Source organism: Rattus rattus, chromosome 16 (genome assembly GCF_011064425.1).
Source record: "Rattus rattus isolate New Zealand chromosome 16, Rrattus_CSIRO_v1, whole genome shotgun sequence".
NCBI lineage: Eukaryota > Metazoa > Chordata > Mammalia > Rodentia > Muridae > Rattus > Rattus rattus.
Window position 1 is genome coordinate 17,689,582 of NC_046169.1, and position 23,692 is coordinate 17,713,273.

Sequence of the window (23,692 nt, forward strand, 5' to 3'; positions counted from 1 at the left end):
GGAATATGATCATATCTCATTTGACTTTAGTAGTATGTTTTCAGGTCAGCTTGAATGAGGAATTTGTGGCTCAAGTACCCAAGGGTCTGGTGATACACCCTAGGTCCACCAAGAACTTCTCTGTGTACATAGATTGTTTGAACCACCATCCCCAATTCCTTAGCTTGGGCTTGATCTACTTGATCTGACCCATTGTTAGGCCTAGGTCACCTTTTGGCTGGTTTTATAGACTCTGTCAAAGAACCCTTGAAACAATGTTTACAGTTGGCATCTTCCAGAATGGGATGGATCAGACCCATTAGAATACATGACTCATACTGCACATGCCACCAGGCTGACCTCTGACCTCTCTGAAGGCCACTCTGTCTATCTATCTGTCTGTCTGTATATCAGTCTATTCATCTATCTCATAAGACAGCCCAGGCTTAGCCTCCAACTTATTATGTAGCTAAGGATAGCTTTGAACTCGTAATCCTCCTGCCTCCAGTTCTGGAATGCTGGGACTGTGGGTGTACACCACATACCTAATCCCTTGGATCATCTCTCTTATATACCCCCCTTCCCTGCTCCACAGCTAGACTTTGCAAATCCTATTGTGGAACCTTTGTGTTTTAAAGTTTTCATTCCATTGTAAACTGATACTTTTTAAGACAGTAAGAAATCCCCAGGCTGTCACTTGGTTCTAGAGTTTCTTCCACCCATCTGCCATTCCTGGGTTTGCCTCATAGGCACCAGCTCACTGGAGACAGGCATCCTTGGGTATGTGCTGGACAGGACAGTATGGGTAGACTATAATCGGGGACAGGCAGTAGGGGATACCTAGGAGTTCAGCACCAGAGGGAGGAAATAGAACATCATACAAATTAAAGAACCAGAACAGGAAATGACAAAAAGTCACTTCCCTCAGTAACTGGCTGTCCCCACATGTCCCATGTGTGCTATGACAAGCATCTTGGGCATAGACTAGACAAGAATCTAGGAAATGCTTTGTCCTCTACCTCCGTGTGTTTCGGGGTTGGGGGACAACTGTTTCATGCTGTGGAAGCTCCACTCCAGTCCCCATCCATACCAGTCATATCCAAATGTCTCTACTCTGCAGAAAAGCTTCCAGAATTATCCAGAGCCATAACTACCTTTAAAAATATTTTTGTTTGGTGTTTGGGTATGGGGATCACTATGTATCCCAGGCTGGTAAACTCTCCATCCTCCTGCATCAGCCTTCCAAGGACTGAGATCATGTGTGCGTACCACCACCCACGGCCCTAGGATTTTCTTTTTTTTTTTTTTTTTTTTTTTTTTTTTTTTTTTTTTTTTTTTTTTTTTTTTTTTTTTTTTTTTTTTTTTTTTTTTTTTTTTTTTTCAGAGCTAGGGACCGAACCTAGGGCCTTGCGCTACCACTGAGCTAAATCCCCAACCCCAGGATTTTCTTTACAACTCAGTGAAAACACGATTTGAGTCTGGGAAACCAAGTTACAGATTGGACTTTTGCTTGTTTTTAAATGCCTTTCTGGCTTCCATGTTTCACACAGCATTTGCATATATGTCTGTGCATCATGTGCAGGCAGTGCTCATGAAGGGCCAGAAGAGGGCACTACCTGCACTGGATTGGATTTAAATACAGTTGAAACCCTCTAAGTGGTTGCTGGGAAAAGAACCTGAGTCCTCTGGCCAAGCAGCCAAGTGCCCTTAACCACCAAATCATTTCTGTAGCCTCTGAAGACATTTTTTAACATCAGTACTCAGGCTGGAGCCATGGCTCAGCAGTTGCTGCCAAGCCTGACAATCTGAGATCTCAGTCCTCCAGCTTGTGCTCTGACCTATATACCACACAAAAGCATGGCGGGCAGGAGATTAATGAATAAAAGAAACCATTCATTTCCTTATCAGAAGCATTTCTAAGCAGAGGAACCACTGATGTGTATATTCCTCATCTTTAAACTCTGGGCTAGTCCGAGTGGTGGTGAACGCCCTGAGTCCCAGCACTGGGGAAGTAAATGCAGAATGATTAGGAATTCAAAGCCAGCCTCCCTATATGGCAAGTTCAGCCTGAGGTACATGAGAGCCAGCCTCATTAAAACATCACCTCATACCCTTCAGGTCCCTGCTCACATGTCCTTACCTCAGTGAGACTTTCTTGGACCAATCTACTTTAAAGAGCCTTTCAATGCATATCCCTACTCCCAGCTCTTCGCTGGCAGGGAGAGATGGATTCCTATGAGTTCCAGGCTGGCCTAGGCTTACATGGTAAGACTCTGGCACTGAGTAAACAGTCTTTCTGACTTTGACTCTCATACCCTCCCTGTTTCAGTGTTGTGTAGTCCTTGATACCACCTCACATGTCACAAGCTGGAGTATTTCAAAGGTGTATCTAACTCGCCCAGCCACATTATACTGAGCCTGTAAAAGACAGGCTTTTTCTCAGTTGCCACATGCCTAGTACAAGGTAGATTCTAAGAAATATTTGTCCAAGTAACAGATCCAGGTCACAGCCATGCAAAGGCAGGAAGTCATGGCCACCCCTGATTCCTGCTGATTGTACCCTCCTATCTGTGTGGTTTGTGCTTCAGTTGCAGATGGACAGGTCCCCAAGCCCCCTCCCCCAGAGCCAGTGCTGTCTCGTCATTGCTTTGTCCTTCCCAGGAGCAGGCCATAGAGGTGCTGACCCGATCCAGCCTGGAAGTAGAGTTGGCTGCCAAAGAGCGGGAGATTGCCCAGCTGGTGGAAGATGTGCAGCGACTCCAGGCCAGCCTCACCAAGCTGCGTGAGAATTCCGCCAGCCAGATCTCACAGCTGGAGCAGCAGCTGAACGCCAAGAATAGCACACTCAAAGTAAGGGCGTGGAGGGGGACGAGAGCATGGGTAAGGTGGGGTTAGCAAGCGTGAATGAGCGTTCATGAACATACTGGCCCTCGACAGTAAGCTTGCAAGCTTGAGCCTATGCAGTTCTGGATCCCTGGACAGAGAAACTAAGTCTGACACCCACTGCTGCTCCTGCCATTTCATTGGGATACACCACTCCCCCACAGCAAAGAAGTCCCTGGTACTTGACAGATGCCTTCACAGAGCCCTGCTGAGTGTCCCAACTTTCTGTGCAGGCACCCAATTCACAGAACTCTGGCCTCTCTAAAACTACATGGGAGCCTGGAGATCTATGGAAAACCTATTTGAGCCCCCATAAACTGACAGTCACTCTTTGTCAGTGTGTACTGAAGCCTGGTGGCCTGGAACTCGATGTTGCCTCAACCCTCAGAACCATATGCTGTCCCTCCTGTCCCAAATGGAATTCAAGGCAATTGAGCAGACACTGGCTTCTAAGTCTGTTTATAAGACCATGTCCCTAATGCAGAACCCAGAACATTTTACATATACTAAATAATAGTAATTACACTTCAAAGTACCAGTCAAATCAAGTGCAATTTAAAGACACATCTGGAACCCTAGATTGCTAGGTGTCAGGGCCAGGAGGGACTCCTGGGAAGTATGTTTGGCAGACAAGAAGGCGAGACCAGCACCATCTAGGCTCTGGCCAGGCTGGAGGGCCTCCTGTTCTTCCCCTGGGATTTTCAGCCAAGGCTGGCCTGCCCCTCCCGGTGTCTCCTTGTTCATGCATGAGTTGGGTGAGTTCAGTAAATGAAGCAAATCTAGCTCACTGAACAACGGAAGAGGCTAGGTTGAGATGGCCCAGCGGTGAAGAGCACTTGTTATATAAGCATGAAGACCTATGTTCAAGTCCCCAGCACCTGTGTAAAGCCCTGGCAGGTTAGGCACGTGTCTATAACCCCATTGGTGGGGATGCTAAGACTTTCTGGCTTTGGCTTCAGTGAGAGACTCTCGCATATACAGCAGAGAATGAAGAGCAGGGCAACCAATGTCGTCCTTTCTCCATCTGTGCATGAATGCACACACACACACACACACACACACACACACACACACACACACACACACACACACACGCAGAGGCTGAAACATGAATCTGTCTGTACTCCTAGCTATTGGGGAAGCTGAGGTGGCAGGAGGATCATAAAGCCTAGAAATTCCAAGCCACCCTTGACTGTTACAGTGAGACCTGGTCTCACAATGAAGGAGGGAAGGACGGAAGGACAGGTTTTTTTTCTTTCATGAGGTAATTCTAGATAGCATGATGGTGCATGCCTCCAATCCCAACTCTTGAAGACAAGAGCAAGAGAAAATAACCTGTGTGTTCTATGCTAACCTGGGCTACCTAGCAAATTCCACCTTTTGTTTTAAGACAAAAAGGCTTTCCTGGGACCTGGGACACAAAGAGAAGGCATAGCTGGCTGGCCAGCAAGTCCCATGTATCTGCCTGTTTCTACCTCTTGCACTAGGATTAAAAAGTATGCCCCATGCCCAACTCCTATGTGGTTTCTGGGATAGGACTCGGCTTCTCAGGCTTACCCTGTAAGCAGTTCACCATTTCCCCAGTCCTTTTTCTTTCAGTGTTTTTTTTTTCTTTCTGATACATGACCAAGTTTAGCCCAGAACCCAGTTTGGCTGTGAGTGTGTGGCTGGTGCCAGCCGTACCACAGCTCTGCCAGGCTAGTTTCTCCTTGGCTTCTGTGGCAGAGCTATCTTTCTCTTGCTCCGAAAATGCCTTGCCCAGGTGTCCTGAGGAAGAGGCCCTGGGCTCGGGTAGATGGCTCATAGCCCAACATTTCCTCCTCTCAGCTTGCCTGGCTGGCATGAGACTCAGGTTTGACTTCTCTGCCCTGGATGACATCATCATTCAATTGTTTTTCTGGGTCTCCTCTCTCCCAATAAGGGCTTGATTCAAATGCATCCTGCCCATGGCTCCCCAGCAAGCTGCAGGCTGTCAGCTCTCCAATTCTCATACAGAGCAATTTCTTCTAAATCAGTTAAGGCTCTAATGTTTGCCTTCACACACACACACAATGAAACAGAGTTGCACAAATTAATGTTCTTATCGTGTCTTGGGGGAATTCTTTAATACTGCACAGTTAATGAAACAATCCGGCGATGCTCCTTTCCAAAATCATGCTTCCCTTCCCTTCGTCTGATCTAATAATCAAAACATATCCTCTAGTAACGAGATTTCTGATTTTAATTATCTTAACCCCTTGTTGCTAAAAGTAAAGATGGCTCCCGTACATATCAAGGCTATACCCAGAAGGCCTCAGAGGCCACCAGAAGGGCAGATCTCCCTGCTATACCTCCTACTCCTTGCCTTACAGGGGTAAGGTTGATTGAATGAGGTATCTTCTCAGGATCTGTTTTTTGAGTTTGGAGCACTGAGTGTGTATTTAAGGCAGATTTCACTAAATAACCTTGGCCAGCCTAGAGTGCTCAGTACACTAGGCTGGCCTTGAACTCACCTACTTCTGCCTCCTGAGTGCTGGGGGTAGGTCTGTGCCACTCTGCTCAGCCATGGCTTCTTTTTTTAATGTGCATAATTTATAGCCTCTGATTTAAACTAAATGTAGACACAATTATTGGGGAGATGCTTTATGAATAAGATGAATAAGGCTTGTCACCTTCTCAACATGTCACCTGATGCTTCTATAGTGAGGAACTCGGACCTTCAGTCACAGCTCCTCTAACACCACACTTACAAATGACAGCCTGGGCCTTCACACTACTGGGCCTTTCTTCCCCTCTTCCTCCTTCGTTTTTAAACGGGGTCTCAGTACCACCTTGGCCTGGAATTCACTGTGTAGTCAAGAGTAGCCTTGAATTCCTGCCACAACCTCCCAAATGCTAGGACTGTGAGATTTTTCTTTCTGGTTTTTCTTTCTTCCCACTGCCCCTCCCCCTTTGCCTGTTTATTGTTGTTGCTGTTAGCTTGCTTTTTTTTTTTTTTTCCTGCTTGAACCTTATTTTTTCAGCTTTGGGGGTTGGGGGGGTAGTGATTACAGAATATGTACTAAGGAACTGGAATCAGGGTAAAGCCTGGAAGCAGCTCTGATAACAGTCACTTTGAGAGAGCAAGTCTTACGAAGTTGGTTTCATGGTCAAAACAGGGTCTCAAACTCATTCTGTACTCAATTACGACCTTGAATGTCTACTGCCTCTGGAATGCTAAAATGACAGGTGTACTGTACTATGCCCTGCTTAAGTGATGCTGTGGTGCTGGGAATGGAGCCCAGAGCTTCACGCATGCTTTGCAAGCACTACCGACGAAGCTGCATCCCCAGCCCATAGGCAGAAGCTTGAATCCTAACACGATTGCTGCTTTTGTTTTGTTTTTGTTTCATTAACCAACACTTCTTACTGGTGCTGTCTGTAATCGGACATCCCAGGCAACTCATAAAGTGCTTCTTGTGCCCCAGCATGTTGAAACTGTCCCATCCCTCCTCCACCATGAGCTCTCATATTTACTAGTTTCTCTTGGCCAACATGCTACTCTTTCATACAGACGTCACGGTTAGCTCGTCACCATCCATGTCTTCTCACCTTTAACAGGTGTGGAAACCAGCGTGTGAGTGAGAACCGTTTCTTCCTGCCGGGTCTGACAAGCGCTCGGCAGCACTGCCGTTGTGCCGGATGATTCTGAGTTCATAATTAATGAACTGGCCTGACAGGCAGCTATTTTTGATAACTGTTCATGGCTTTGTCAGAGCACTCTTTATGGAGAAGCAGTGCAATTAGCCAGTCACTGGCACTGTCCTCACTGTGGCATGGGAAGTGTCACTATTACCGTCAATTAAAAATGAGTGTTTATGAGCAAGGCTAGCAAGTCTCAGTCTAGGCTGTTGAGTTGCATAGCATGCACAAGCCCCTGCACTGCATAAACTGGTGTAAACCTACAATGTCAGCACTCTGGGGAGAGAAGTGGGAGGATCAGAAAGTCAAGGTCTTCCTTGGGCATAAAGCAAGTTCAAGGCCAGCCTGAGCTACATGAGACCCTGTTTCAAAACAAAGAGAGCTGAGCTAAGATTAATTAGGCACTCAATTTATAAGGATACTATCACTGGCCAGCGAGGTGGCTCAGCAGATAGAGTCCCTGCCAGACAGCATGTGTTAGATCCAGTCTCGTGGAGCAACCAGAGCCATTCCTATCTAAGGAGACTGCATTGGGGTTAGGACCAGATCAAAGGTATGCTAAAGTGGGGATAAGCTTTGTTGAGCGCCCCCTTGCCAAGCTCCTAGCACTCGGTCTCCCCAGGATGAAATATGTCACTGCAGTTTACAAAAGAACTGGTAAGGTCTTCACTGTGAAACTGTCCAGCTAGAACATGAAGCGTCAATGGAAGTTGTTCAGTTCTTGCTGAGCACTGCCATACCTCACACACACTGCCCAGGTGGCCGGGGGGATAAAGGAAACCTGGCGACCCAAGTTCAGTCACCAGAATCCACACAAAGGTCAAAGAGCCAACTCCACAAACATCATACTCTGACCACGCACACAATGGTGTGCACATGTACGTCCACTTATAATAGCAATAGTAAATATTTTCATTGATGAATAAATAAAATATACAGCTTCCAGGCTGCTGACAGGGCTCAGTGGGTGAAGGTACTTGGCACACAAATCTGGCAACCTAAGTTCAATTCCCAGGACCCCTATAAAGATAGAAGAAAAGAATAGACTCCACAAACATTGTCCTTTGATCTCCACATAAGCACCATGGCACATGGGCCCACATACATACAAATACACAAACCCAACAATAATAGTAAATAAAATAAAACAAGACTCTGATGGTGACGACTTTTTTTTTTTTAAAGCATCTCATGTAGCCCACACTAGCCTCAAACTAGTTATGTGACTGAGAAGGCACTTGAACTTGTACCCCTGTCTCTGCCTGGGATTACAGGTGTGTAGAGCCATGAGTGGCTTGTATGCTGCAGAATTTGGAGCCCAAGTCTGAGCAAGCACTCTGCCAACTGAGCTATTTTTCCAGGCCTCTCTTTATCGGTCCCATCACAGGGTAAGACCAAGTGCATACACTTGGCAGTAACAGGAATCTCGGGCTTGGGAGGCCTAGCGGTGTCTCCCACTGGTTCTTCCCATTCTTCCCTCAGGAAACAGCTTTAGCCCCCTGTTGCTGCTCTCATTTGGCAGAGCAGAAATATCCTAATTGTCCCAAAGATGTCTGGCTTATAAGAAACAGGCCTGAGCTCATGCTGGTTGGCTGTCTTAGGCTAACACATTCCATCTCAGCCCCTCCCTCTGCCTTCCTCCCTGCTTTCTGCCATTCTCTGGAGGTGACCTGACATGTGTGTTCACATCTGGCCTCCTCAAAACACTGCAGATAATACTTTGCAAGGGTGGGCGGTACGTCAGTGCCTCCTGCTATTTGACTGTAGGGAAAGGAATGGAATAATCACTTCTTTCCGAACACCTTCTGAGAGTCTTTTATGGGAAAATGAGTGCCTACCACCCTCCATTTGATTATCCCTGAGAAAACCATTATAATTTATAAAGTTAGCAAGAGATATTTAAAAGGGAACGAGGTGGAGCAATTTTCTGCACTTGAAATACACAAGAAATTTGTCAGCAGAGGCAATGGAAGAAAACAAGCTGAGTGGATGAGAGAAAACAACTGTCTGCTTGCACCTCTGGGTAGGTCCTGATACAGAGGAGTTTGGAGGCTGAGGGACCAAGCAATTAAGCCTTTTCTCTTCGGGCTCTAGAATGTTCTCCATTGGTCCTAACTAGGACCTGAAGAGACACCTAGTGGCTCCATATGTCTATAGTAAGGTGCTAGCTGCTGAGACCCTGAAAGTTGTTCAGCCCCACCTTGGATGCTGACTCACCAGACTCCTACAGACTCGAGGTTTACCTGGAGGCCCAAAGGCCTCAAACACAAAAACAGGTCTTGGAAGGAAGCACCTGAGACTTCCCACACAACCCCAGGAAAACCGTCAGTGTAAAGATAGCCATAGAGTCATGGATGTATCCTGCAAGTTTACAGAATATCCTGGAACACTTAGACTTATCATCACCCTAGAAATATACTGCAATGCCACAGAGGGCAGTTGGGCCTGACACTGTCAGCCAGAGTCATTCTCACCAGAATAAAGCAGCCTTCAGAGAGCCACACAAGGGAACTGGCCCTACTCCCTAAGCCCTAATGTCTAAGTCTCCCAGTGACCATGCTTACTTCTTGGTGCTTGTTTACCTTCCTCTGAATAGCTGCGGGCTGCTTCCACCAGAATTGCAGTTTTACCTGTGCTCTCCAGGCAGTCAAACACATTTGTTCAAAAGCCACATGACACCTTTGAAGTGTTAGGACCCAGGCTGCGCTTCCATTTCCTGGCATTTTATACACAGTGGGATTTTTCTACCTTTGTGAAGCTTTCCCCTTCTACTCTCACTGAGTTTTATACTAAAACCTCTAGTTGTGTTCCCATGCACACACATACACACATGTACACTCACAGCAGGTCATAGAAACAGAAAGGAAACGTTGACTCCCACATTGTTGACTCCCTGGATGCAGGGTTGCTTATAGAGATCGTCGTCAGTGAAATTTGACAACCTCCTTCAAGACATAGCTACTAACTAAAAACCCTCTGCTTTCAGCAACTGGAAGAAAAACTCAAAGGCCAGGCTGACTATGAAGATGTGAAGAAAGAGTTGACGTGAGTATGGCGGAGCATGGGGCCTTCTAAGACTGCCTGTCTGCTAACTGGTGCAAAGTGGGACCCAGACCCAGGGCCACCAGCACTTTGACTGTTCTCACTCAAGTCACTTACGGTCTCTTCCTTTTTGTCTGGCTGGCTGCTCGGTTGGTTGGCTGGTTGGCTAATTGGCTTTGTGATTGGGTCTCATGTAGCCTAGACTGGCCTGAAAATCCATATATAGCCAAGGATGATCTTGAATTTCTGATCTTCTTGCCTCCACCTCCCTAGTGCTGGGATTTCAGACCTGCACCACCACACCTTGTTTGTGCTGTGCTGGCGCTGACTAGCCATTCACCCAAAGCCTTATGAATGCCAAGAAAGCAGGCTACCCACTGAGTGTCATCCCAGCCTTCTTTGGACTTTACGAGACTGTGTTTAAAGTATTCATTCCAGCATGCATGGGATCAGAGTAAATGCTGCTCTTAGAGCAATTGTACCCTCTGAGTTCGTTTCTCAAGTGTAAGTCCCCCAAGCAGAAACAGAGTAGAGGAAGAAAACCTTTTCCCATTGAAAGCTCAGGTACTATTCCATGCCAGAAGCCCGCCATCTTCGGTACAGAAGCCTGCATTTGAAAGCCCTTCTACCTCTGATTCCTCCTTCTGGGACTGAGCTCTCAAACCCTGTCCTGTCCCTCTATCCCTTAGTTCATGGAAGTCCCAGCTCCCTGACCCTATCCTGTAACCCCATGTGCAGTGCACACAGCTCTCCCATGTCTTTACACCAGGATTTATAGTCAATGTGGTGCCACTCGGAGCCCTTCTTTACCTCTCCCATCCCCCACCCCAGCTGTACCATGAAGATGCCTTATTCCTTTCATTTTACCTGGAATCCTTCTGTTCCTTTTATTGGTGCTATGAGAAAAATCCCTTACTAAAGCAAAGGAAGGAAGAGAGGGAGGTTTATCTTGACCTTAACTTGAGGGTACAGTGCATCATGTTAGGGAAGGCGTGGTGACGGGAGCTCATGCGGCTGTTACATGGCATCCGCAGCTCGGGAGCAGAGAGCCATGGATGCTGATGCTCAGCTCACCTCCTTCTTACTCAGTTTAGGTCTCCAGCACCCACATTAATGATGGATCTTCCCACCTCAGTTAGTCCCGTCTGCAAACTCCCTCAGAGACATGGACAGAGGTAGCCTCCTAGGTGATTCCAGACCCTATCTGGGTCTTGGCCCCGTCTTGTGTATCCATAGGAATCCCTCCACCTGGCCTTCGTCCCTTCCTTCCTGATGGGATTTTACTTTTACAGACACCCTCACTCTCCTGAGTCAAACCAGCCGCCCTCCCCCCACTCCTAGTTTCTATAAACCCCATCTGCCTTTTGCTTACTTGTGACCTCCTTCAGACTCCTGGTGAGGCTCCTACGCTGCTCCCCGCCACCTCCATCCCCAGCACATTCTCGACTTCTGCAGACTCTCCCTCCCCTCCCCCGCCCTCTTTTCCCCTCCTTGCCCCTCCTTTCTCGCCTTCCCCTCCCCATCAGCAGCTCCTTGAACAAACCCTTAATCTCTCCCCACCCCCATTGCCATTCCTGCGCTCATACGCTCTGCACCCCGCCCCCAGTTCCTTAGCTCAATGACATACATTTTTACCTGGCTTGTCTGTCCATAGCTTCATTTACCCTTCTTTTCCTTCAAAAACCAAAGAAGGGCCAGTGAGCTAGCTCAGCCTGACAACCTGAGTTCCATCACTAGAACTCACTATAGAAGGGAAAGATGAAAGCTCAGACATTGTCCTCTGACTGCTGTCTGTACATGTCACATGTCACATGGCACGTGTAACCACACTCTATACGTGCATAAATAAGTAAATAAATAGGTTGAAGAAATGAATGAGTAATTGAGAGATAAGCTCGGTGCATAGTATGGTGGTGCTGACCTGTAATACCAGCTCTCAGAAACCAGAGGCGGAGGATTTTGAGTCTGAGGCCAGCCTGGGCTACATAAACAACACGCTGTTTTAACAAAAATGGACAGAACAAACTGAACCTTCTAGCTTTGAACCACGGTATACAGCAAGTGCATATTGATACACATCTATAATCCCAGAACTCAGGATCATTCAGCCACGTGGTGAATTCAAGACCAGCAGATGGTTTAAGATCTTGTCCTAAAAAGCAAAACAAACCACTACTATGTCATTCCTGGCTCTACCTCATCCCTCCCAGCCACCTAGCCCATGGCCAGACCCCATCTTTGGGAATCTGAACTCCAGCCCGTGTGCCTTCAGGTGAGGGCATCACAGCTGCACGCTAACCCTCGCCTCTTTTCCAACCGCCTATCCGGCCCACTCCTGAGTCACCATGTTCTTGCATCTCCAGGCTCCAAATACCCATATCTCCACTGCTATTCCCCTTGGGTGACATGGAATTCAACCCATTCTGTAGATCACACTGGCCTGCAACTCACAGAGATCCATTTGTCTCTGCCTCCCAAGTTCTGGCGTTAAAGGAATGCATTACCACACCCAACTGGTTTTTTTTAATACTTTTTATTACTTATGACAATTTCCTGCATTTGTACGTGTATCTTGATGACACACTCCTGTGGTCCTTGAAGGGAAACAGTCCAGCTGCACAGATTGTATATTGATCCTACATAGGCTTTAATTTTTTTTTTATTTATTGTGAGTGTAGCTGCACATGAATCGAAGTCTGGACACTTTCAGTTTTCATCTACTATGTGGGTCCTGGGAGCTGAACTATGTTACAAGGCTTGGCAACAGGTGCCTTTACCCACTGAGCCATCTTACCATTCTGTCTTCATCCGCATGGCACCTGCACAGAGCCCCACACACTCATTTCCCTTTTTCATAAGGAGACTCTGGGGATGGCACTTAGACAATGCCACTGTGTGAGCCTGAATGCCATCCCTGGCACCCACATAAAATACTAGGCAGGACAGTATGTGCCTGTCTGTAATCTGAGTGCTGGAGAAGCAGAGTGAGGAGGACCCCTGGCTCCCACACTGCGCATGAGCACAGATCCAAAGACAGCAGAAGAGCATCAGATCCGTGAGCCTGCTGTTTCTGGCTCCTGGACAGACTGTCCAGAGCCCCAGTGATCATGACACAGCCTAGATCACTTACTAAGAGGACAGTGAAGCAATAATTCTATCCCTCACCACATCTGGGGCTGCACAGAGCTGCCTCCTGATTCTGAGCTACTCCTGTCTCTTCACTCATTCCTAAGCAAGCCTCAGTTCCCAGAGAACACATGAGTAGTGGCCACGGGTGATGAATTTCTCTCCTTTTGCCCTCCCCTCATAGAACTTTCCATTTCCTTTTTTACAAATCCATTCAGCTTGCAACAATTGTGATGTCTGTATTACACTGTAAAATGAGTTTGTGCAGCCCTGGTGTGACTTCATATGGAATGATTTACATGCTAGGCGAAAAAGCCTTTTGCTAACCAACTGCTAGTTGAAGACTGGTTCTTCTAGAGGCATTATCAAATTCGGTTCCTGCCAGGGAAGTTGTTAAAGTTGTCAGTTCCCCCACTGCCTGCAGAACAAGAACCAGAGCGTTAATGACTATTGACAGGCCACTAGTAAAGGAAAGGTTGAAAGTAACCACATGTCTTGCCTTTTCAGCACTCTGAAGTCCATGGAGTTTGCACCATCGGAGGGAGCAGGGACACAGGTATACTAGCTCACCTTGCCCTCAGAGTGGTGGCAGCAGATGCTGGTCACTGCTGGCCCCTGAGGCCTGCATCTGCATCTCTGCATTTGTAAGAGAGGGCCTCGTTTACAGCCGCCAAGTCCTTCCTCAAGAGCATTTCACTAACTGAGCCTGATAGTGCTTACCTGTAAGGTTAGCATTTGGGACATGAAGGCAAGATTCAGGAGCCTGAGGCCAGCTTCAATATTCCATAAGAACATTAATAAAAAATGCTAATAAAAAGAAAATCAAGAAGGGGGAAGGGATGGATTGGTCCTTGCTGGGCCTTGAACTCTGGAATGGTTGCATGGGGCTGTAATCCAAAGATTTTGTAGAGACAGGTGGAAAAGTTCAAGGTCACCCTTGACTGCGTAGTGTGTTTGAAGCTAGCCTTTGGTCCATGAGACCATCCTTAGAAGCCATAACAAGACGTGACCAAATGAAAGGAAATCATCTCAGGAAAGAGAGACTAGTGTTTGCGGAGTTGCTCAGTCAGCATTGGGGATGAGAAAGAACTTCAGGCTGGATATTGTGACACCTTTAACCTAACACCTGGGGGTCAGAGGCAGTCAGGCAGATCTTTGTGAGTTCTAAGACAGCCAGAACTACACCATATGGTCCTGTCTTTAAAACAAACAAACAAACAAACAAAAAACCCAATAATTTGGGGGACTTAGATTCAATCCAGCACCAAAAACGACATCAGCAAATATTTAAGGTTCTGTTAAAGATCAATCAAAAAACACTTGACCTGGAAATATTGTGTTCTGTTTTAGTGGCATTGACTTGGGGGACAGGTGACAGTGGCACTCTGTCATCCAGCAGCCAATTAAAATCTCCAGCCATGCGTAGTGGCACATACCTGTAATAGTGACACTCAGGAGTAGAGGCTAGAAGATCTGAAGTTCAGGGCTAACCTGGGCTATATAGCAAGTCTAAAGCCAGCTTAGACTATGAGACCACATTTCACATACACACAATATATTTAAATAAATCATGAAGCCAGAAGTGACGGTGCATCTGTAGTCCCATATACTGGGAGACTGAGGCAGGAAGATCACTCGAGCCCAGTATTCTGAGGCTAACTTAGGCAACCAAGCAAAACCAAAGCAAAGTTTTCTAAAATGTTTAAAACCTACATCAGGGTGTAGTATTACTCCCATTATCCAGAACTGACATCATCTTGATGGACAAAATTAAAACAAAAACAAGTTCCTCATTGCTTTCTGGCAGGGTCAGCAGCTTATCCTGTTGCCAAAAGACATCCAGGCATCAATAGAAAATAATTGTCAACTAGAATGGTTAAAGCGCTTGTCGTGCCCAAGGTTAGGAGTTGAGGTCCCCAGAACCTACCATGTAAGTGTGAGGGGGGTGTGATAGCCCACCTATAATTCCAGCCTTGGGAGGAAGAGGCAGGGCACACTGTCTCTTGCTAAGCAGGCTGCTAGCGAGACTGGCCTATCAGCCAGTGCCAAGTTAGATTGAGAGACCCTACCTCAGTGAATAAGGTAAGAGGATGATGGCTAGGATCAACACTAGGGCTTCAACCTGTGTACATACACATACAGATACCACACATATCGACACATACATGGAAAGGGGGAGAAAGGATATCTGTAAGTCTAAAGTCATCTCAGCTAAGTCCTTTTTGAAAAGAACTTGAGTTTTGTCCTTTGAGGAGGTCAAGTCAGTGATGCATGAAAGCTGAGCTGGGGAGTGGATGGGTTCAAGGTGGCCCCATGGTGATCCCTGCTCTGCCCTGTGCAGGACTCAACCAAGCCCCTGGAGGTTTTACTCCTGGAGAAGAACCGCTCGCTGCAGTCCGAGAATGCCACGCTGCGCATCTCCAACAGTGACCTGAGCGGTAGGTGGATGGGTGGGCAGCACACACATTGTGCTTGGTTCGCTTCCAGGGGTCGAGGACAAGGAGGGTGACCCTTGCGTCTGGGTTTGTGTGTGCATGATGGAAGCGTCGCTGGGTGACCAGAATTCACTGAACTAACCCTGAGCGTTTGGTGTCCCCTTCCTCACTGCTCTGCCCCACCCTTTTCTGCACCGATACATATGTGCGTGCGCCACAGCAAATCGACAGAGGTCAGCTAGCGACCTTATTGAAAAGTCCCAAAAGGGACAACCTGAGGATGTTGGCTTTCTGATCTTTTCCTAGTTGTGCTGTGAACAGGCCAGGGGTAAAAACAAGCATGGCCTCCTTCTGGGGACTTTCCATGGTATGCTTTGAGAGGTCGCCGGTCCTCCAGTGGTACTTCTCTTTCTCCATAAGGTTTTCTTTGGGGACACTGTCCCTTCCCTATCCTTAGCCTCTCATTTGTTCATCCTAAAATGGTGGAGTCACTGACTGCTTTTGGATTTAGCAGCTGGTCAAAGTGTGTAACTGTTATCTGGACTCCAGTGATTGCAGTTCTTAAAAAGTGCGCGCCTTCGATCGATCGAGGGGACTCAATGGGTACATCTGCCTGGAGCATGTGGTGTGAGCGACCCCATGGGTCCCCAAGTGTCAGTGTTTGCTGGTCAGGCAGGGCCCTTCGAGGTTGCTGCGATGCTAGAAGCCCCAAGATCTGTCAGCTCTTTCCCATGTGTGTTACCGGAACCTTTGTCAAGGGAATTCTCCCGGCTGCAACGTACAAGAAAGGTGCAAACACGAATGCATGTGGCTTGTTTTGGGGGGCCTTGTTTGGCTGATTCACAAATTCAATCGAAAAACAAACCAACACACCACTTTGGCCCTTGTTTAAAAAAAAATTGAAAAGAAAAATCTGCACTTTTTTTGTGGGGCACACTTTGCATTCTGGTCTTGGTTTTTTTTCCCTTTTGAATCCCCCATAATGCATTCTGTTTGCCCTTCCTTGTAGGGTCAGCCAGGAGAAAAGGGAGAGACCAGCCTGAGAGTCGGCGCCCGGGACCCTTGCCGGCCTCCCCTCCTCCTCAGTTGCCCCGCAACACGGGGGAACAGGTTTCCAATACTAACGGTACACACCACTTCTCACCAGCGGGGTTAAGTCAAGACTTTTTCAGCTCAAACCTGGCCAGCCCCAGCCTACCCCTGGCTTCTACAGGAAAGTTTGCACTAAACTCTCTTCTCCAGCGACAGCTAATGCAGTCCTTCTACTCCAAGGCCATGCAGGAAGCCGGAAGCACAAGCACCATTTTTTCAACAGGTCCTTACAGCACAAACTCCATATCTTCCCCAAGTCCATTACAACAAAGCCCAGATGTAAATGGCATGGCCCCATCTCCCAGCCAATCAGAAAGTGCTGGGAGCGTCTCAGAGGGTGAGGAAATTGATACAGCAGAAATCGCCCGGCAGGTCAAAGAGCAACTGATCAAGCACAACATTGGACAGCGCATTTTTGGACATTACGTCTTGGGACTATCTCAAGGGTCTGTGAGTGAGATTCTGGCCCGGCCAAAGCCCTGGAATAAGCTGACTGTCCGTGGCAAGGAGCCATTCCACAAAATGAAGCAGTTCTTGTCTGATGAGCAGAACATCCTGGCACTTCGAAGCATCCAAGGCAGACAGAGAGGTGAGACACGTCCATGTGTGCCTGACACGGAGCTGTGTGCATGTGTGTGTGTGTCTGTGTGTCTATGTGTCTGTGTGTGTGGTAAAACATTTGTACATCACATCAGGTAAAGTACTCTTCAGTACTACCCTATCCAGAGTTCAAGGGTCAGCCAACAGGAGCTAGAAACCATTAGCTTTGGGAACTCTGACCTTGGAAAGTGTGGTCAGCACCTTGTGCTCAGTAAACTCAATATTTCAGAGCTCTGTCTTTAATTAGAGGAAGTTAGGTCATGCGTGTCGTCTGACAGGTTTAGCATCCTTGGGTCCACTTGGCATCAGGTGCTGGCTTCCTTCCAAGAGCAGCTCCTTGGGTGCCATCCAACTCTGTCCCAACAGCACAAACAGCTGTGATGCTCACGAGGCACTGGCTCTGTGGAGAGCCTGTCAAAGCTGCCCTCTGCCTCCTTCCCCTTAGAAGAGAACAGATCTTGCATCATTTATGTCCAATTAGTGATTTTTTTTATATTTATAGTACCACAAACAAAACATGCCTGCCTTCAATAAGTCACATGAAAGTTTCATTTACTCCCCTTCCCACCACACCCTGATAAATGATAGATAGTCAGATACTCCCACAGTGTAAATAATTCCTCCTTAAGAACTGGGTCCCTGGGCTAAGTGAACAGTGACACAAGGGACTTTGTTTTCAGCCACGACTGAAGCACCCTGAAATTCAGACTAAAACTTAGATAGGAGATGAGGATCAGACAGCATGACTGTCCACCAAGAGTGCAGCGCACTCTTCGGTGACGCTGACTGAAACCGGATGTCTTTGGATGATCTATGTGAGTTCTATCCTTGACTGGCAGGCAAGTGCCTCGCTCCTGTTGCCCTTCCTAGTGGTGAGTCCTGTGGGCCTTGAACAAGTCAGTGGCTCTCCTCCTGCGGTAGACCCAGTGCCCGTAAGAAGGTCCTAGGAGCTCCCGTGTTGCACAGGAAGCCTTCATCCCTTTCTTTAGAGGCAGGCGGCTCAGCTCTCATGTCACACAGCCCATGTCGTCGACGCCACCATCCCCCTGATTGTTTTGTTCTTACCGCACTTGTTTTTCAACAGAGAATCCAGGCCAGAGCCTGAACAGACTCTTTCAGGAAGTACCGAAACGAAGAAATGGGTCTGAAGGTATGTCTCAGGCAGGTGTTTCTCTTTGCAGTCAGTAACCTAGGAAGCAGCATGTCCTTAGCTGTGTATTTGGGTTAAAACTGTGCATTGTAAGTCTGGCCTGGAACCTGGTGTGAAAAACAGCTAGTAAGTATAAAACAAAGCACGGGTTCAAAGGCGCCTGGCCTCCCCCCTGTTGAGCTGCCAAAACTAGACAAGCTGTAGCCAAGGTCAGCCTCCAAGCGTCAATCCTAGGTCGGACTCCAAGAAGCAGGTGACAGAACAGTTGTGCTCCAAGACAAATCAGGTGACCGTATCAAGCCAGATATTGCTGCTTCCTCAAGTTTTTAACTCTGAAATACCTTAAAAATCCCATAATGTGGACAGATTCCAAACAAGGCTGGTCCTTCCACAGGCATTGGTGAACCAACTTCACCATGCTTTTTTAAGTGACTCCTTCCCAAGGTATCCTCATTATTAAATGTCTACTGAGAAAGGCAGACAACAATTACTATGTTTAGATGGCCGCTACAAAGATCTGGGCCCAACCCATAGTCCTGGCACCTTAAGAGCCTCTGAAGGTGTATCTACTATGCAGAGTACCACCATGTGACTACAAGAATGCATTTGTGTCCTTAGGGAACGCAACATGGTTTTTTATCCTTGTTGGTGATTTTCAAAAAAGCACATTATGTAGTCATAAGCCCTAAAAGATTGACATTCACCCTCCTCCCTTCTCACCTGGTGCATCCCAGTGAGTGATCCAGGATTGGTCTCACCTAGGGCTAGGGACGTAGCTCAGTCTCAGTGGTAGACCATTAATCTAAATGGTCCTAGTGAAGGACCAGGGACGTCGTTCAGTGGGTAAAGCATCTGCCTATGATCCCCAATGAGAGGCTCAGGCGTGGCTCAATGCCTAGAATCCCCCAGTAAGGGGCTGTGGCATGGCTTAGCAATACAGTAACTGATTGCCTGGCATGCCTAAGTTCCTACATTCAATCAATCCCCAATCTCTCTCTCACACACACACACACACACACACACACACACACACACACCAGTCAGGCTCAACCTTTCACCTTTTGCCACCTTTCCGTGTTTATTTTTAGGAAAAATAAATGTACAGCTCCTGAATGTGGTCCCACGACAAAGCTATTCAGTGACTCATGGAAAGGCACTGCCTTTCAGTTTCCCTCCTTTTGCTGTACTCTTCTAAATGATTGATTGCCCCTCTGCTAACCCATGAGCATATTCTAGCTCAGATGATAAGAAAGCCTATTCTGCCAACATAGTGACCATGACTTTGAGACAGGTTCAGCAAGAAACCTGCCAGACATGTCCCACATCCATGCCGTGAGATTACATTTACAGCAATTAGGGACAGGTGGGAGGCCATGCCCACCTTCGGTCAGTCACCAGCTCACCTAGGGGACCTGTGTCAGAATGTCTTGGTGCGGCTGGTTTTCCACTTGAGATCTGGCTCTGATGTCATCGCTGTGATTTCTCCCTGCAGGTAACATCACGACCCGGATCCGAGCATCTGAGAGTGGTTCTGATGAAGCCATCAAGTCCATCCTAGAACAAGCCAAGAGGGAACTCCAAGTGCAGAAAACCGGTAAGGTTTCTACTTCCTCAAGAACTGCCTTCAGACCTAATTATAAAAATGATTGTGAGTGTTCTGGTCAGCAGGAATTAGGTTCTTTCTCTTTTCTTTCTAAGCGATGCTGAGTAAGATTTCATACATTAGGATATACAGAGGGAACAGCTATCTAGATTTGTCTTTCCTCTTTATAGGGGCAGGGCAGGTGTTTTAGTTTTTGTACCTGAGATAGGATTTTGCTTTGTAGCTGGAACTCATGATCCTCCTGCCTCTGTCTCCTGAGCATTAGAAGAGACTATCTTTGATCCCTCAGAGACTCTGACTCTGGTAGTCATTAACAGAAATTATGCTTCCCAGTTTTGGCAAAACCAAGGATGCGTATATGGCACATGAAAGTTAGTATTTAGCTTAAAATTCTCCAGTAAAGAAGGCCAGATTAGATCTAGGGAAATGGGTCAGTGAGTAAATGAAGACCTACCTGAGTTTGGATCACCAGAACCTATATTAACAACCAATATAGCAGAAAGATCTGTAACCCTTAGGGATATGGATGGGAACAGGAGGACCTCCAGAATCTCACAGGCCAGAGAGCCTAGTTAATTCAACTACAAAGAGACTATCCTAAACTGAGAGAGACAAGGAGCTCTGTAGCACATGTGACGTTCACATGCGCGCAAACATGTGCGCACACCCATGAGAGACAAAGAAGAGGTACAGACAGACAGACGGCTCAGCAAGCAGCGGTCCTTGCCACCCCGATTGACAGCCGGAGTTTGATCCTGTATGGCAGAAGAGAAGTGACGCAGGCAATTTATCTGCTGACTTCTACCGTCCAGCACAGCACATGTGAGCTCAAATGCATACACATAAATAGACTAAAGAAAGCCAGGGTAGGAGCAAGGCGTATCCCCATTGATCACTCCCCATGATCTGAAACCCAGCTGCTGTGTGATGTGACAGAGGCCACTGAGCAGCAGTGTCAGTCCCTTGTGCTCCCTGCTCTAACGAGGCAGCGTGAAGCAAGTGCACAGCTCTCAGGGCCACCCACCATAACTCACCCTGTGCTTGCTCCCTACAGCTGAGCCAGTCCAGGCATCTTCCACATCCAGCAGTGGGAACTCTGACGATGCCATCCGCTCCATCCTACAGCAGGCCCGCCGGGAAATGGAGGCCCAGCAGGCTGCCCTTGACCCCGCCTTAAAGCCAGCACCACTGTCCCAGCCCGACCTCACCATCCTCAACCCCAAGCTCCTGTCTGCCTCACCCATGTCTACCACTTACCCCCCTCTTGCCATCTCCCTGAAGAAAACCCCTGCAGCACCTGAGGCCAGTACCTCAGCCTTGCCCAGTGCCCCAGCCCTCAAAAAAGAGGCTCAGGATGCACCCACACTGGACCCACCAGGATCAGCCGATGCTACCCCGGGGGTTCTGAGGCCGGTGAAGAATGAGCTAGTCCGCGGCAGCACCTGGAAGGATCCTTGGTGGAACCCTGTACAGCCTGAAAGAAGAAATCTTACCACTTCCGAAGAGACCAAGGCCGATGAGACAAATGCAAGTGGGAAAGAAAAGGCAGGCAGCAGCCAACCGCGGGCTGAGCGCAGCCAGCTTCAGGGACCCTCGGCCACAGCAGAGTACTGGAAAGAGTGGCCCAACGCTGAGTCCCCATACTCCCAGAGCTCAGAGCTGAGCCTCACCGGAGCCAGCCGCAGTGAGACACCCCAGAATAGCCCACTGCCCTCTTCCCCAATTGTGCCCATGGCAAAGCCGGCCAAGCCTTCCGTGCCCCCGCTGACTCCTGAGCAGTATGAGGTCTACATGTATCAGGAAGTGGACACCATCGAGCTCACTCGGCAGGTCAAAGAGAAGTTGGCCAAAAATGGCATTTGCCAGAGGATCTTTGGGGAGAAGGTAAGGGACTTCACCATTGGGGGCAGGCATGGCTTCCCATCTCTTCCTGGGCCTAGGGACAAAGTGTCCACCCTGTACAATACAACCATCATAGGAATATTAAATGTTACCAACTCCCAAAATTCTAGAGGCCGCTGGCAGGTGTCCCAGCCCCCAGCTCTGTGTGTTGAGTCCCATTGTGGCTCAGCTTTGGGGCTTGTCCTCCACTTGGTGCTATCATGTGTGTCAGCTGCTGCGTGGTAGCTGGTAAACTGGACATACAGCACACGAGGAAGCATAGATCCAGGAGTGGTGACTGCAGGCAGCAAGCTGGCAGGACACACGCAACATGGAGCCCCTCTGCAGGCCAGTGTGGCCCTCACCTCAAAGGTCTGACGATCAGACTGCACAGGGGGTGGCCAGCCTTCTGAGAACCAAAGCACACATGGGAGTGAAACGCTGTATAGAACAGAACTGCTCCATGGTGATTGTTTGATTTTTCTTTTTGTGTTTGTTTATTTCACTTCATTTTTTTAGGATGGGCTTGTTTTTGTTTATTTATGTTCTTGTTTTTTTGAGGCAGTGTCTCCCTGTGGAGTCCTGTCTACCTGAAACTCCCTGTATAGCCCAGGCTGGCTTCACACTAGTGGGAATCCTACCTATACCTCCCACATGCCGTAGTAACAGGCCTAGTTTGCCTTTCTCAACACTGCAAGGCCCCCACAGACTCACTAATAGCGTCACATCAGCTCTCCCTGGCTCACGAAAGTGTAATCATTTGTGGATGAGCTTCTAGACCTATCTGGTGGCAGATTCGGGATAACAGGATTTACCACGCCTGTAAAGTCTGAAGTAAACACAATAACCTATATCGTTAGAGATTAAGCCATGAATTGCTGAATATAGAGGAGTGCTCCCTTCCTGAGGTGACACAGGAAGTGGATCAGCAGTAGCGGTCACCTGTCCCTCTCCACCCAGTCCCTCTCTGTCTCATCTGCATTAGCCTTGAACTCAATGGTCTGTTTATGACCTCCTTGCCCCAATTTTTCAAGAAGTGATGGGGGTGAATAAACATGAGGATGTGAATTGAAAGTCCCTGTAGAATTTTGAGTTCAGCATTGTAAAAATAAAATTTGTGAACATTTAAATAGACATTTTGTGCTCCCACCTTAAATTTAGCAGACTTAATAATGTTGAATTTGTTTGGCCCATGAGTGCTGCTTATTCTGGAAAGCTTTGCAGAGTGATGGGATGAGGCCCCTAAATATCTCTGGGCGACATCTGCGCCCTGGGGGGTGTTTGTGCCCATACATATGTATGGCCATATGTGAGAGGCAGCAGCCTGAGTGTATGGATGCAAGTGGTCGGTGTCACTCCCACGCTGACTCTCTGTCCTCACCAGCTTTCCTCTCAACCTGTGAGCAGGCTACATTCAGTGAGAGGGACCCTTTACAAACGCCCTTTTAGCCCTGTGTCAACACAGGAGCCTGCTTTCCATGCCCCTCCAGTATCTCCCCATTCCTATGGGCTCTGATTCCAGCCTCTCCTAATAACCCCAGGCAAAGGGCAAGATACTCTGCAATGTTTGTTCTCAGTTTTCAGACCTTGCAGCTTGCAGGGTCTGGACCCTGGAGAAAACCAACGCCTTCATACCCCTTTCCAAGAAGAGCTATGACTATACTTTCTCTCTTTTGTTTTTGATCATGCTGGGAATGAAACCCAGGTCCTTGCATAGGTTAGGCACATCCCAAGCCCCTCACTGGGGATTCTAGGCAGGTGCCAAGCCTCATTCCCAGTAGAAGTTGTGATTATAATAATTTCTTTTGTCCAGAGCCCTGTCCCAGGACTTTATCCAATCAGAAATCTGCAAAGGTTATCTCTGCAAATTGTCTAGGCTATGGTTTTGTGCTCAGAAAAAGAGACTCCTCCCATGCGCTTCATCCCCTCCATAGCCCCCAGGGCCACATGTACATCTCTGGGGCACCTTGCAGCATCATGCTCTTTTCTGGAAGCTGACAGCTGCTTTTCGTCCTTTGCTTCTCCAGGTTCTGGGCCTGTCCCAGGGCAGCGTCAGCGACATGCTCTCAAGGCCAAAACCATGGAGCAAACTGACCCAGAAAGGCCGAGAACCCTTCATCCGGATGCAGCTCTGGCTGAATGGAGAGCTAGGCCAAGGTGTTCTGCCTGTGCAAGGGCAACAACAAGGACCAGGTGAGGCTAGCTGGCCACCCTCTACGAAGGCCTGGCGGGGACAGCCTC

The 23,692-nt window shown here is 47.9% G+C and overlaps 1 protein-coding gene across 9 annotated transcripts in view; it reads left to right on the plus strand.

Moving 5' to 3' along the window:
• The window catches only part of Cux1 (cut like homeobox 1), a 320,437-nt gene that overhangs the window by 239,701 nt on the left and 57,044 nt on the right, over window positions 1-23,692 (plus strand). For 2 of the 9 annotated variants that reach the window (XM_032886312.1, XM_032886309.1), the window contains exons 11-19: window positions 2,641-2,829; window positions 9,509-9,567; window positions 13,198-13,246; window positions 15,032-15,128; window positions 16,135-16,806; window positions 17,902-17,967; window positions 19,460-19,561; window positions 20,625-21,454; window positions 23,479-23,644. In XM_032886312.1, the coding sequence (XP_032742203.1) occupies window positions 2,641-2,829; window positions 9,509-9,567; window positions 13,198-13,246; window positions 15,032-15,128; window positions 16,135-16,806; window positions 17,902-17,967; window positions 19,460-19,561; window positions 20,625-21,454; window positions 23,479-23,644 (2,230 nt within the window). The remainder of the gene's footprint in view (window positions 1-2,640; window positions 2,830-9,508; window positions 9,568-13,197; window positions 13,247-15,031; window positions 15,129-16,134; window positions 16,807-17,901; window positions 17,968-19,459; window positions 19,562-20,624; window positions 21,455-23,478; window positions 23,645-23,692) is intronic. The other 7 variants (XM_032886317.1, XM_032886315.1, XM_032886318.1 and 4 more) reach the window with 5 other exon arrangements.